We start from the raw sequence: 13,742 nt of genomic DNA on the forward strand, positions 1-13,742 counted from the left end.
GGTTTTATGGGGCTCACCGGTTGGACGCAGCCTATTCATGGACTTAACACCCAGTTTAAGAAACTGGACTCTAGCAGTCCCCCTGCCGGACATTACATCACTTAGTGCCCCAGAAAGCAATCCTTGTGAAATCTTTCTTTTAAATCTACAACACTCTAGAAAAAGCTGTGTCCCTCTTAGATATGGGTTTGATTTTCTCTCTCTGGCAATCGTCTTTATTGTCTCTGGCGAAACCAACATCTTATCAACCACGGGCCCTTAAGCTCTGCCTGTTTGTTTCTGCCTCCCTCTCTCTACTCTTGACTTCACACATGAACTTGTATTTTCTTTGGTCCTGACTGGTCGTTTCTTACTTATATTTTTTTCCTTGTGTGCTTCTATTTGTTTTAAGCCCTCCCAAACGCTTCATGGGACAAATAAACCAATGCGATAAGGCTTTCTCAATAGTATGTTTTTGATCCAAACACTGGAAACCAGAGATAAAGAATACAGATTCCCGCCCCGCCCCCCGCCCTTAATCAAAAGGAAATTGTTCACTAGCTCCTGTCATGTCTTTTCACTGAATAATCACACATCTACACTTTCACAGCCATAATTAGGAAGCCTTTTAGCCTTTAGTTAAAGGTAGCGTTTCTGCCACTGAGTTTATACTTTGGTCAATTATAATATCCACAAGTTGACTACGACGAGACAGCTCCAGCTGGCAAACAACAGGGTGTCCATATGTGCACACGGATAAGGGCTCTGAATCTGGGGTCCACGGGGATCTGTGAATCTAGATGGGAAAAAACCTGCATTTCCACTAACCTCTGATATTTAGCATTTCCTCCTACTATTAAGTTAAGCAGAAAATCACAGAGGTCTTATCAAGGCTCCTGTGATTGTCACCAACAGAAACCACGAGGATTTTTCATATCCCATTACAGTTGTTGTGGACACCTCATGGCATTGTTTAAGCTCAGCACCACTTTGAAATTATGGTAGTCATTAGCCCTGCTGGACTGTGTTGTATAACAGACCAACAAAGAAGTATGTGTTTTACTCTATCAAATAATTTTAAAATATTTTGAAAAGTGTATTGCAATGTGATCGGTTTCCTTTGAAATCCTATGCATTTTATTCTATGCACTTAAAAACTTATTATTTTGGGGTGCCTGGGTGGCTCAGTCGGTTGAGCGTCTAACTTCGGCTCAGGTCATGATCTCACGGTCTGTGGGTTTGAGCCCCGCGTCGGGCTCTGCGCTGACAGCTCAGAGCCTGGAGCCTGCTTCGGATTCTGTGTCTCCCTCTCTCTCTGACCCTCCCCCATTCATGCTCTGTCTCTCTCCGTCTCAAAAAATAAATAAACATTAAAAAAAAAATTAAAAATTTATTATTCTGAGTGGTGGTCCAGAGGTTGTTTGCTAACCTGCCAAAGGGGCCCAAGGCACACAGCAGGTTAAGAGGCCCTGACTGGGGACAAAGAGTTGACACGGCCTGCAAGGAGCACAGCCCCTCTGAGTGACACCTCGTGCTGGGGGCTGGGGGAGGGGACAATCACGGCTGCCAGCAATGCTACTGCTGATCACACACCTAATCAGAAACAACTTTTCAAGTAATGCTCCAAGCTCCCTAATTAGTAATATTAGGTAAATTAGTTCAAACCACTTTCAATCAGCCTTGGCAGAAGGAAGGTATTGTCGCTGATTGCCTAGATGCTTTAACAGGCTCATAATGGATGTGAAGGATCTAGGGAGCCACGGGGCTGGCTGATTGCTCTGGGTTACCACTGCTCAGCATTCAGCCACACACAACCTGCTGGGAGGGCTGAGGCTCATAGCCATGCCCATGCCAGGGGCTGGGGACTTGCCATCCCAGGCAGAGCACTGCCTTGCTCTCGTATGACCCCTTTTATGTTGCTGGCTGTTAAGCTGTTTGGTAAAGCGTCTTCAAATCTTAGCATTTCCTGGAGCCGGAGTAGGCACTTAAAATGAAAAACTCAAGGCTAATCACACAGGTGAGGAAATGCACCTAAGTTAACGGAGCTGTTTTTCAAAACACAGCAGCAACAAATCCTGTGATAGGGACAAGAGGGTTTTGGTCCAATGGAAACTTTCTGAGTAGCCATGGTGGGGTGGGCACTGCCGGGACTTACCGCTTGTATAAGAGGGACTGAGATGCTGGTGGCACAGAAGAGATAACGTGGAAGTATGGGTCAATCCCTGAGAGATGTCCTTCGGGGAAGCACGCAGCAACCTGGCCGGTGTTCAGGTCGTGCAAATGCCACAGCAGATCCCAAACCCGGCCAATCCACCCAACTTCAAGCCTGAAGGAAAACTGACCTGCAGTATAGGAGAATGTCCAATGGCAGCACTGTTTAGATTAGCTCCAACAGGAGGAGATTATCACTCCTAGTTCCGACCAGGGGAGAGGATTAACCAATTACAAGATCTCATCCATGGAAGGCAATGCCCTTATTAAAAGCCCGACATAAACCTCTATGTAGCAACATACAAGGATTTTCCAGGTAGGGAGAAGGGGAAAAAGGAAGTCACAGAACAACATGCACAGAATAAAGACATTTATAAGACAGATATATATATATATCTTACATATGGTGACCCCAAGGGAAGGACTTGGGTGACGTTACACAGTCGATTCTAGACAAAGATGCTAAATCTTTACAAAGGGATCATATTCATGTATCAGTTGTATCATTTAATAATCTAATGAAATAATAACACAGATCCATATCAACCCGAGTTTGAATACTACAAAAGATCAGAATGAGAAGGAAAAAAAAAAAAGAATGTCATGTTTCCATGTGTCCGTGCCCCTTATTTCTAGGTCAAGCAAGGACTTCTGTCTGTTGTATTCGCTGAGGCAGCACAAGCACCTAGAACACTGCCTGCACAAAGTAAGCACTCAGGAGAGACCTGGTAAATAAACGAACTGACTTTTCGTCTAATCCAGAAATTTGTACTGGGGGCCTCCCACGTGCTGACCACTTGCTAAGCACTATTGGAAACAGAGTGATTCGTTTGACCTGCATTCAGTGAACACCTTCGCCACGCTCAACAGCTTTGGGTACTGGATGAAAACACACAACCAACACAAACACACACCCCTCCCCCCCCGCAACTGCCCCATAGGATCTCAGAATGAAGCTTGGAGGAAGGTGAACTGGTAGAGGTCGCAGGGATGTGATAAGGCCTCTTCCTGGCTTTGTTTCTCAATTCCTCTGAGGCTTTGCTTATCACAGTCTGTCTTGTACCAGAATTACGTTCATGTGTTTGGTGTCTGCCCCGTTGGGGGAAAAAGAACACCAACCCTCCTGGATTACGTGAACGCCAAAAGGACACACGGCTTATTCTCTGCCTGACATCCGGCGCACCAAAGCACTCCATCTTCGCTTCCTTTCCCAACTGTATCCATTCATCACGGAATTAAAATCTCCAACTGGGAAAGGTGTCTTGGGGGTCATTTGGCCGCGGTGACTCCTATCTGGACCTTGGCCTGTTCACATCTCATTTAAGGCAAAGAGCTACCAAACTGAGTCCTTTTTCAGGTTTCACTTGGATCTTTTCAGAAAACCACAGTCCCGTCCACAAGTAATTCTAGTTTACATTCCCACAGCATCTCCCCATTCCTAACCACCACTCTGCACATTCCTTTACTTTCTGGCCCTTTACAGCCGTATCTGCAGACATCCAGCCCTTTTCTGCCTTGAAGTTAAGACTTTTCCACCTAAGTGGATTATTCTGCACTTATCTATAGCAAACATCACCTCGGTGCACATATCCTCTCCTTCAATTTGTCAGAGTCATTTCTGAATTCAATTCCATTTTCATATTCAGTCCCTTTGGTCCCAACAAAAATAGTGCCCAAAATTTAAATAGGAGAGATCCTGGGATCATTTTAACTTAGAAACTGAGATGCTTACCGTGCAGTGGGAGTGCAGAAGTTACCTCGGGAGAAAGTCAAATTGGAGGGATGGAAAAAAGCCTTCGGTTTCTAGGGATGAAAGGCTTCTTCATCCATAAATCCAAACTTATCAATATTGCAGATTCATTATGTTCTTATCCTAAACCCGAGGGGCCAGATCTGCTTTGAAGGTTGGAGTTTTTCAAACTCTAAAAACAGCAATACTGGGCGTGGGGCACATATTAAATAACCCCTCGAGCTGGATCTCAGGCAACACCCCGTAATGGAGCATGGTAATATTTTGCTGGCAAAACACATGAATATTCCCACGAAGTAGGATAAAGAAAGACTATAAATATCCTCGTGTCAGTTCAGGTCGATTTTGCTGCCAATTGAGTTAGTTTTCAAACTTCAGAAAAACTCTTAGTTTCCAGAGCTCTCTGGACTTTGGAATAGCACATAAGGGATTAGGCACATGGACATAACCCCAATCAAAGAACCCGTCCTCACTCTCCCAACCATTCCGCATACAAATCCTTGTAAAGCATATATGGGTGACTGCTTTCCTGAATATTTTGGACAAGTTCTGTTTTGTTGTAGTTGCTCAAAATGGTGTTTAGGAAGCCAAGCAAAACCCACAAACTTAAAACATTTGTCTGTGAGGGCTTAGCTTGGGAAGGCTCAAGTAGGGACAGCCCCCTTGTGAAGCACCATTATCTTTAACAGTTGAAGGGAATGCCCACAAACCACGAATGTACACACAAAATTTGTACCTAGTGCAAAACACACAGGGCCTGGTGCATTTTTGTCCAGCAAATACGCCTCAAAACTTTACGGCCCATAAGTAATAAGACCTGGGGATCTCTTAAAAGTGCCGGTTCCATCTCATCAGATCTGGGTGGGGCAGAAATTCTACATTCCAAACAAGCTCTTGACTGCTATCCTGGGGACCACCCTTTGAGCAGGGAGGCTGCCCTGTGAAGTGCATGAGGTTTGAACACAGCTGGACTGGGGTCAGATCCTGACTCCCCTGCTTATAAGCTGAGAGACCCCAGGAAAAGTACTTAACTGCCCTGAGCCAGTTTTGACCACCAGTTCACATGGAAATAGCAACGACACCCTTCTTTCATGACTCCAATGGATAGGTCAGCTAGCAGCACTGGTCCTGGCACATACCCTGAACTGCATCCCATGTGTGGTAGGCTGAACAGTGGCCCCCAAAGACGTCCACATCCCAATCCCCCGAACCTGTGAATGTGTTATCTTGCACAGAAAGAAGGGAATTTGCAGATGTGATAAAGTTTGAGCTGGAGATCTTTATCAGATCTTGAGGTCCTGGGTTATTGGAGAAGGCCAATAACCACAAGGGTGTTTATAAGAAAGAAGCAGGAGGGTTAGGTTTAAGGGAGAGAATATGACAGGCGCCTGGGTGGCTCAGAGAATCTGACTCTTGATTTCAGCTCAGGTCATGCTCAGAGGGTCATCGGATCAAGCCCCATGTCCAGCTCTGTGCTCATGGAGTCTGCTTGAGATATTTTCTCTCCGTCTCTCTCTCTCTGCCATCCCTTGCTCTCTCTCTCTCTCTCTCTCTCTCTCTCTCAAATTAAAAAAAAAAAATAGAAGAGGATGAATCAAAGGTCAGAGAAGAGAGAAAACGCTATGCTGCTGGCTGTGAAGATGGAAATGGCCATGACCCAAGAAAGGTGGGCAGCCTCCAGAAGCTGAAGCCTGTCGAAGGCCACAGCGCTGCAGACCCAGGGCTTCTAGACCTCGGACCTCCAGGACTGCAGGACAATCATTGTGTGTTGTTCCAAGCCACTGAGCTTGCAGGAGTTTGTTACAGCAGCCACACAAAACTCACACACCTCGTACTGGAATAAGGCTAGTGCGGGCTTGCCTCGCTTTACGTTTGCAGGATTTCCAGAGGCCGAATCATTCACGGACGTGAAATCACGTAACAGCGGCCCAAAGCAGAGGACCATATACAAAGAACCCTTCAAGGAGCCTTTATATCCAGGGAAGAATTTGTTCCACACTATCTGTTTTGTTTGGTTGTGGCAATTTTTAATCAACAAGCCAGACACACACATTAATAACAAACTGTTCTACAGGCTGAAAGGACCCCCTGTACTCGAATGGCATCATCACATTCCACCTGTCGATTCCTCACATGACTGCCGAAACCGAGCAAGGTTCCCACGGACAGCATCAGGGGGTCAGAGCCTGCACATCAGGGCGACCAAACAAAGTACCCTGGGCTTCAGCGTGATGGACCGAAAATCAGTGGTCTCAAGAGCACAAATGTCCATTTGCTACTGATAATGCGTTCGCCACTGAGAAGCTTCATAAAATAAGAAAATACCAACGTAACCAAAAAGACATCTGCAGAGTGAAAACATGTCTTTCAAAACTACCTGGACTTTGTCCTGCATTTCTTAGGCTTTCCCTGCAGGCCCTGGCACCGTCCTTCCTTTTGCACTTCCTTTATCAGACTCTACGCTCCACAGAAGGGCTGCTCGCTCATCTGCAACCATTCTATCCACAGCATCTGGCACTGTAACTGGCACTCAGTGTGTACACGCTGAGTATGTGTAGGTGAACAAATATTATGATGAATATTTTTTTTTTAACGTTTATTCATTTTTGAGAGACAGAGAGAGACAGAGCGTGAGCGGGGGAGGGGCAGAGAGACAGGGAGACACAGAACCCGAAGCAGGCTCCAGGCTCCGAGCTGTCAGCACAGAGCCCGACGCGGGGTTCGAACCCACGGACCGCGAGATCGTGACCTGAGCAGAAGTCTGACGCTTAACCGACTGAGCCACTCAGATGCCCCATGATGAATATTTATAATGGAAAAGTGCATTATGACTTTCATTAGAACAAGCATTATTCATAAAGTTCTTTTGCTCCAGTTTGAACTTAAAACTACTTGGCCCAAGATATTATTTATGGTAGAATTAAAAGTATGCTTTCTGATTTTATTTGCCTATTAATATATGCATCTGATAATTAACAATGTGCTAAGCAGTCAAAGCAAATAATTACTTTTCTAGTGTCTGCCCCTGCATATGAGCTAAATGAGGAGGAAACCGCTAATTGCATATTAAAAAATGGTAACTAGCTTTAAAACGTTCTGCTTAATCTCCGACCACAATATTCAAAACAGTTACAGTCCCTCCACTGGCTCAGTTACAAGCATCCAAAACAGTCCAACTCTTCAGAACAGATACAAATTCTGCTCGGGTCACACTGCATATAAAATATGTGCTCAAAAGATTGCCAGTTCACGTTTACAAGGTCTTCTGACCAACGGGAAAAGTTGAGCATAAAAAACGTATCTTTTAATTTACTATGCTCAGTATATTTCATTGAAGCAGCAATGAGATTGCACGGAGAGCTTTTATTTTAAATTTTTTTTTTCAACGTTTTTATTTATTTTGGGGACAGAGAGAGACAGAGCATGAACGGGGGAGGGGCAGAGAGAGAGGGAGACACAGAATCGGAAACAGGCTCCAGGCTCCGAGCCATCAGCCCAGAGCCCGACGCGGGGCTCGAACTCCCGGACCGCGAGATCGTGACCTGAGCTGAAGTCGGACGCTTAACCGACTGCGCCACCCAGGCGCCCCGAGAGCTTTTATTTTAAATCTTATTTTGAAATACGACTGTAACACATTAATGTAATTCGGAACAAGTTGGTAAACATCTACGAAAACATGCTATATAATTCTAGTGAGTCCTGTAACATTTCTATTTGCAAAGAAAAGAAATCGCTGCACATAAAAACAGTAGATTTGGAATCCGACCTTCAACTGTCCAGGAAAAGCAGAACTTTGCTCACTGGATGGTCCAGAATGGGAGATCTAGCTGATGCTACAGTGCACACGGGCCAAATGATGCCAAAGCGCCCAGCTAACAGCACATCAGACCATCGGGAAGCAGCATTAATCTGGTCAACTGGCACATTACCGTGATTTTACCTTGTCAACCAAGACTCTGGGTCCTACTCTGATTTCTAACTCCTTTCGAGACTGGGGCATCCTGTGGTCACCAAGGGTGACCGAGTGTGAATGTGCTTCTGCTCCAAGCTGCTGAGATGTCCACCCCCTGCACCTGCCCCCATGTGGTGAAGCCCTACAAGGTCGAGGTTTTGAATGCTTATTGCACTGATGGGCTCAGAAACGGAGGCCCAGAGAAGGTAAGGGGACTGGTCCAAGTTTACCCAGCACATCAGTGGCAGGTGTGGAGCTGGCATCCACCCTAGTTCAGGTCTCTATCCACTGCCTTACTTTCCTTCCTTCCCACCTTGCCGCCTCTGTATAAGCCCAATAGCAGGACAGGCTGATTCTCCGGGGATGACCGCCCTTGGGTTCCATCCAATGACATGGGCATGTCCACATTCATGATTTTGCATAAAATATGTGTAAACAGAGAATGAGGGGAGTTCTGAGGGTTCCTCCTGCTCATTACACTCACTGGACTTGGGGAGAGTGATTCCGGGCAGCCCTTTTTCCATCCTCACGTCTTTACTTTGGGATTGTTCTCGATAGGCTGGCTGCTAGACAAGGGAACCTTGAGAAATGAATACAACCCAGCCTAATTGTAGAGTGCCTCAGCTTGTAAAGGCACTGGAAATCACATCAGGACCCAGAGTCCTGGTTTACAAGATGGCATTAGCCAAAGCAAACGTGTGGCCACTGCAGTGTTTTCTGCAATGGTCTTCAAGCCACTGCTGCTCCAAAAGCAGAGACCGCTGTTCCACTAACAGTGGACATGGGAGTGCACGTCACCTCTCTGATGGGCAGGTGGAGGTTCCACCTGCTTGTACTTGCTCACTGGACTTTATTCTTGCCTGGGAGAGAAGGTATCAGAAGAAGAAACAAAACGCAAGAGACTTCTAGAAGGCACCTGTTGTTTCTTATATTCGATCTCACTTTTCTCGTGCGGAACCATCCTGCTCTGCAGACCACACTGCTGCAGTGGAAATGAGCCCACACCCTGGTTTCAAGGGGCCATAAGAGCAGGATGAAGGATGAGTGCCGGTCTGGGACTTTGATTGGACCACCAAGAATGAGGCATTTTCTTTCTCTTATGGTTTCTGGTAGGAGCTCCCAGGGACCACTACCTAGAGACAGCCTGCCTAAAAATGAAATCAACCCAGAGGAAAGCAGGGCTGAGCAACAGAAACCAAGTCCCGATCACAAACTCTAAGCTTCTAGATCCAGCCATGGATCCTCTACCTGAAGCCCAGACAGGCCCCTGGACTTCAGAGTCCCATAAATGAACACACATGTTTAAAAACATAGGGGCACTGCCGGGGTGGCTCAGTCGGTTAAGCCTCTGATTTCAGCTCAGGTCACGATCTCACAGTTTGTGGGTTCGAGTCCCATGTCGGGCTCTGTGTTGACAGCGTGGAGCCTGGAGCCTGCTTCGGATTCTGTGTCTCCCACTGTCTGTGTCCCTGTCCCACTTCTGCTTGCTCTCTCCAGTTTATGTTAGATTTCTGTCACTTGCAAATGAAAAAGCACTAACAAATACAGGAGAAATTAAAGTGTCAGAAGAGGAGAAACAAGAGAAGAAGGTTACATTTATGGATATGGTATCTGGAAGCAGTTCAAGTTTGTCCCCTGGAAATAAAGGTGACACATGGGAATCTGTTCCATTTTTCATAGTAAGCTCAGATCATCAGAACTGTAGCTCTGCCTAATTACGGCGATCAATCTCGCCAAATTCTAAATATAAAATGAGCGTGCATTTTCTGATGTTCAAGGATACTCCCTCCAATAGCCATGGAGGGAAGGAGTGAGCCATTCCTGAATAAAGACGTCTCTTCAAGAGAAATCTGTTCCTCTGCCCAAATGCACTCAGGACCAGAGGAAGCAGAGGAGGCCCCAGGCCCCGTGCCAGTCTTACCTGGCATGGCGTGGATGAGGTCCCCGCAGAGAACAAAGAATCTGGGTCTGGGCTTCAACTTGTTGACGGCCTGAACAGCTTGCTCAGTTAGACGGATCTCCTGCCCCCACTCGTCACCGCCGCTGTCACAGTTCCCGGTGGACCAGGCCTTCATGAGCCCGAACTGTGGGTCTGCGCCTTGGATGAAGTAGAATGGGCCTTTCCATTCCCTTTCCTTTTCTTGTAAAAACGAAGGGGGCGGGGGAGGGAGAGGGAAGAAATATTATAAAATCTGTCAGGGAAAGCATCCAGGTTATCGTGCAAGTGGATACAATATTTTTCTTAAATTAAGTAGGTCATTTTAATAAGCTGCTGTTCAAACATACCATTTTCCTGTCATAGTCTAGAGGATTTTGATTTATACTAATTATGCCTGGGACCTGGTGATTCCCAAAGGCCAGGAAAAACCACGTGGGCAGCAACAGCCACCCAGCCAAGCTGTTTGTTTAAAACTAGCCGGCCAAGATGGAGCACAGAGGCACAACAGCACGCCGTACAGAGGATATTAACGTTCAATAATAGTTTTTTAATTAGAATTAAAAATACCAGAAATTGAAAGCTGCCAGAAGTATTATATTTAAATTACTAGGTGAAGTGCTTGCAAATCTTTTATGCCAGGCTTAATGGCACAATTTGCACTGTTTCGGGGGATGTGACAGAATTTTAATTATAAAACTTGGAGCTTGGAAGCTCTGGCGATCTGGCAGGAGATGCAGTGCCAGAAATGAAATCTCGAAATGAGTTAGTCAACGAGAAAAAAAGAAAAAAAAAAAAAAATCGATGCTAACATTTCAAAGGCAGCACGATGCGGGCTTAAACGAGGTGTGAGGCTGGGGGGTGGGGGGGAAGCAGGGAGAAAGGAAGGAAGAGGGGATTCTTCATGTTCTTGGAAAGGGTGCTACGTCACCTGCACCAAAAGGATTAGGCTTGCCCTTCCTGCTGGTTCTGCTGATCCCAAGCTTCGTGGGCCACAGGTGCCCACCCTTATCAGACCAAAGAACTGCACTGGGCACCTGGTTTTGCGGAGCAGGAAGGGCCATTAGTGGGCATGGAATCCCTGTGGGTGTCCAGCTTTTCTTTTTCCTGGTGACAGCACCCTTTCCACCCTTTCTTCGAACCAAACCTTACACGGTAGACCAGTGTTGAAAACCAGAGCTCCTGAGCCTGAGCTGGGTCCGAGCGCAGAGCAGCGTGAAGAGCCCCAATCTGCAGCCCCTGTTTTTACCCTCTGAGGAGGCTGTGGCCCAGAGACGTGCCACAGCTTGCCTAACGGCCACCAGCGATCCGTGGCAGGGACAAAACGACCCCACCACCTTCAGACCGTTTTCTTCTTTTTAACAAATTAGTGCATCTTGCACGTGAACTGAGTAAGCGGCATTTCCTGTGGAAGTCATGAAGATATTACAACTTCCAAAAAATTCCTTAGAGTCAGTTCACATCTGTGGGTTCGGCACATTCATTTATTCGGTAAGTGTTCACCGAGAGTCAACTGTTTGCCAGGCCCCACACGTGGTGGCGACAATACACGTCTGGACCCAGACAGCCGAGCCCCCTGCTCTCCCGGGGCTCAGTCCGCACGGGGGACAAAGACGACGGACAAAGAAGTGAGCAGGGAAGGGAGCCAGAATGCCAGGACTAGGAAGGTGGCGTGAGAAGCAATGGCTAATTCCAACTGGGCACACAGGGAAGGCCTCTCTCTAACGTGCCACATCCAGGCTGAGATCTCAGTGGCAAAGCGCCAGTCCAACCTTTCCGAATTCCGCAGCCACCCTCCAGCCCACCACACTGGCCTGCTGTCATCCTACAGTAGACCTCCGGCGTTAGGCCACCCTCCCTCCTCAATTTCTTTACCAGAACTTAAAGACGCAAGCGTGCGAACTGCCCACGCTTACTTATAGAACAAACTGTGTGTGCAAAGTCACCCCACGAGTTCCGGACCTACAGCTCGGGTGGTTAACTGCTCGAGCAAGTCACAACCAACTTGAACTCCATCTGAACAAGGGCTGCATGAAGCCCTGAGGCATGCATCTCATTGCTAAGGATGGCTATCTGGCACTACAGATGATGTGAACTTGTATTTATTGAGCCCTTACTACGTGCGGCAGAAAGACTCCAAGAAGGTCCCAAAGATCCCCACGTTGTGCCAGTCACGTCCCTGTGCAATCCCCTCAACTGTGACTTTGTTCTAATAAGCAGAACACCGCGAAGGGATGTCCCTTCAGGGATTAGGTGATACCAAGATAGGGAAACAATCTAAATGTACCTCAATGGACGGACGGATAAATAAAATGTGGTATATATGTACGATGTGCTATTGTTCAGTCTTAAAAAAGAAGGAAATCCTGCCACTTGAAATAATATGGATGGACCTAGAGGGCATTATGCTAGCTGATATAAGTCAGCCAAAGAAAGACAAATACGGTCTGATCTCACTCATATGTGGCTTCTAATACAAACTCATAGAAGCAGAGAGTAGAATGGTGGACGCCAGGGGCTGAGGGTTAGGGGAAATGGGGGAGGTGATGGCCAAAGGGTACAAAGTTCTAGTTCGACAAGATAAAGAAGTCTTGTACACTTACTGCACAGCATCATGCCCTCAGCTAATAATACTGTACTATATACTTAAAATTTGCTACAAAGGTAGAATCTATGTGAAGTACTCTTAGCATACACACAAGTAATAATAACAATAATAATAAAGGTAATAAAGTGGTTAAAGGTAATAAAAGGTAATAAAGGTAATGATAATAATAATAATAAAGATTATACAGGTTTTGGGAGGAGATGAGTATGTTTATGACCCTGATGGTAGTGATGGTTCCACAGATGTGTACTTATCCCCAAACTCTTGGGGACTGTTGTACACATTAAACATATACAGCTTTTTACAGGTCAACCATGCCTCAATAAAAATGGCTAAAAAGAGAGAGAGAGAGGGAGAGGGAGAGAGTGAGGGAGGGAGGGACAGAGAGAGGGAGGGAGAGACAGAGGGAGGGAGGCAGAGAGAGAAGGGGAGAGAGAGGGAGGGAGGGAGTAGGCTAGAAAAAGACCATGACTTCCATCTTGCTCATTCTCTCTTGCTTTCTCTCAGAGCCCTCGCCCTGCATGAAAAAGGCTGTCACACAGTGACTCGCCCTATGCAGAAGCCAACATAGTAAGGAACTGAGGCAACAGCCCATGGAGAACAGAGGCCCTCCATGCAACAACCCAAAGGACTGGAATCCTGCGAATAAGCACGTGAGTGAACTGGGAAAAAGGGATTCTCCCTTAGTCGGGCCGTCAGATGAGACCACAGCCCCAGCTGACACCATGCGCGAATGCTGGGGGAGACCCTGCTGCAGAAGGATCCATTCGGCCGGGCAGTGCCCCGATTCCACATGGAAACTGTGAGAGGACAATGAAAATTTGTGGTTTCAAGCTGCCAAGTTTCAGGGACATCTGCTACAAAGTAGTAACAGATCCTGAGGGATCAGGCATTAAAGACACAGAGTCAGCAAGACTTCTCTTCAAGAGGTGAAGGCTGGGGTCATGAAAAAAAAAATGAGATTCCCATTTGTGTTTTAAAGTTAATTGTTAGCATCAATCATTTATTTTCCTTGAATAATAACCTTTTCACACTGAATGCTTTTAGCTACATTCCTGTGTCTGAGGCAGACTGCAGAGTTGTTTAAACTGGACAGATGAATCAGAACCAGATCAGGGAGGGGATCGTCACCCCAAGGCTGGTGCATAAACCAATATTCTGTAACCAACAGAATTTATACACAGTTTTCTACAGCAAACGTCTTAACAAATATAGTTTCCTACAACAAAACAGTCATCATCTCAAAGGTCCTTGGAGATATTAGAACAAATCTTCCATTATTATTTGTTTACTTAGTAAAATCTTA

The 13,742-nt window shown here is 46.3% G+C and overlaps 1 protein-coding gene across 3 annotated transcripts in view; it reads right to left on the reverse strand.

Annotated features, from left to right (window-relative positions):
- Positions 1-13,742, reverse strand: part of CPPED1 (calcineurin like phosphoesterase domain containing 1) — a 111,112-nt gene that overhangs the window by 82,759 nt on the left and 14,611 nt on the right. For all 3 annotated transcript variants that reach the window (XM_030300979.1, XM_030300982.1, XM_030300980.1), the window contains exon 2: positions 9,814-10,032. In XM_030300979.1, the coding sequence (XP_030156839.1) occupies positions 9,814-10,032 (219 nt within the window). The remainder of the gene's footprint in view (positions 1-9,813; positions 10,033-13,742) is intronic.

This window comes from Lynx canadensis, chromosome E3 (assembly GCF_007474595.2).
Source record: "Lynx canadensis isolate LIC74 chromosome E3, mLynCan4.pri.v2, whole genome shotgun sequence".
Classification (NCBI taxonomy): domain Eukaryota; kingdom Metazoa; phylum Chordata; class Mammalia; order Carnivora; family Felidae; genus Lynx; species Lynx canadensis.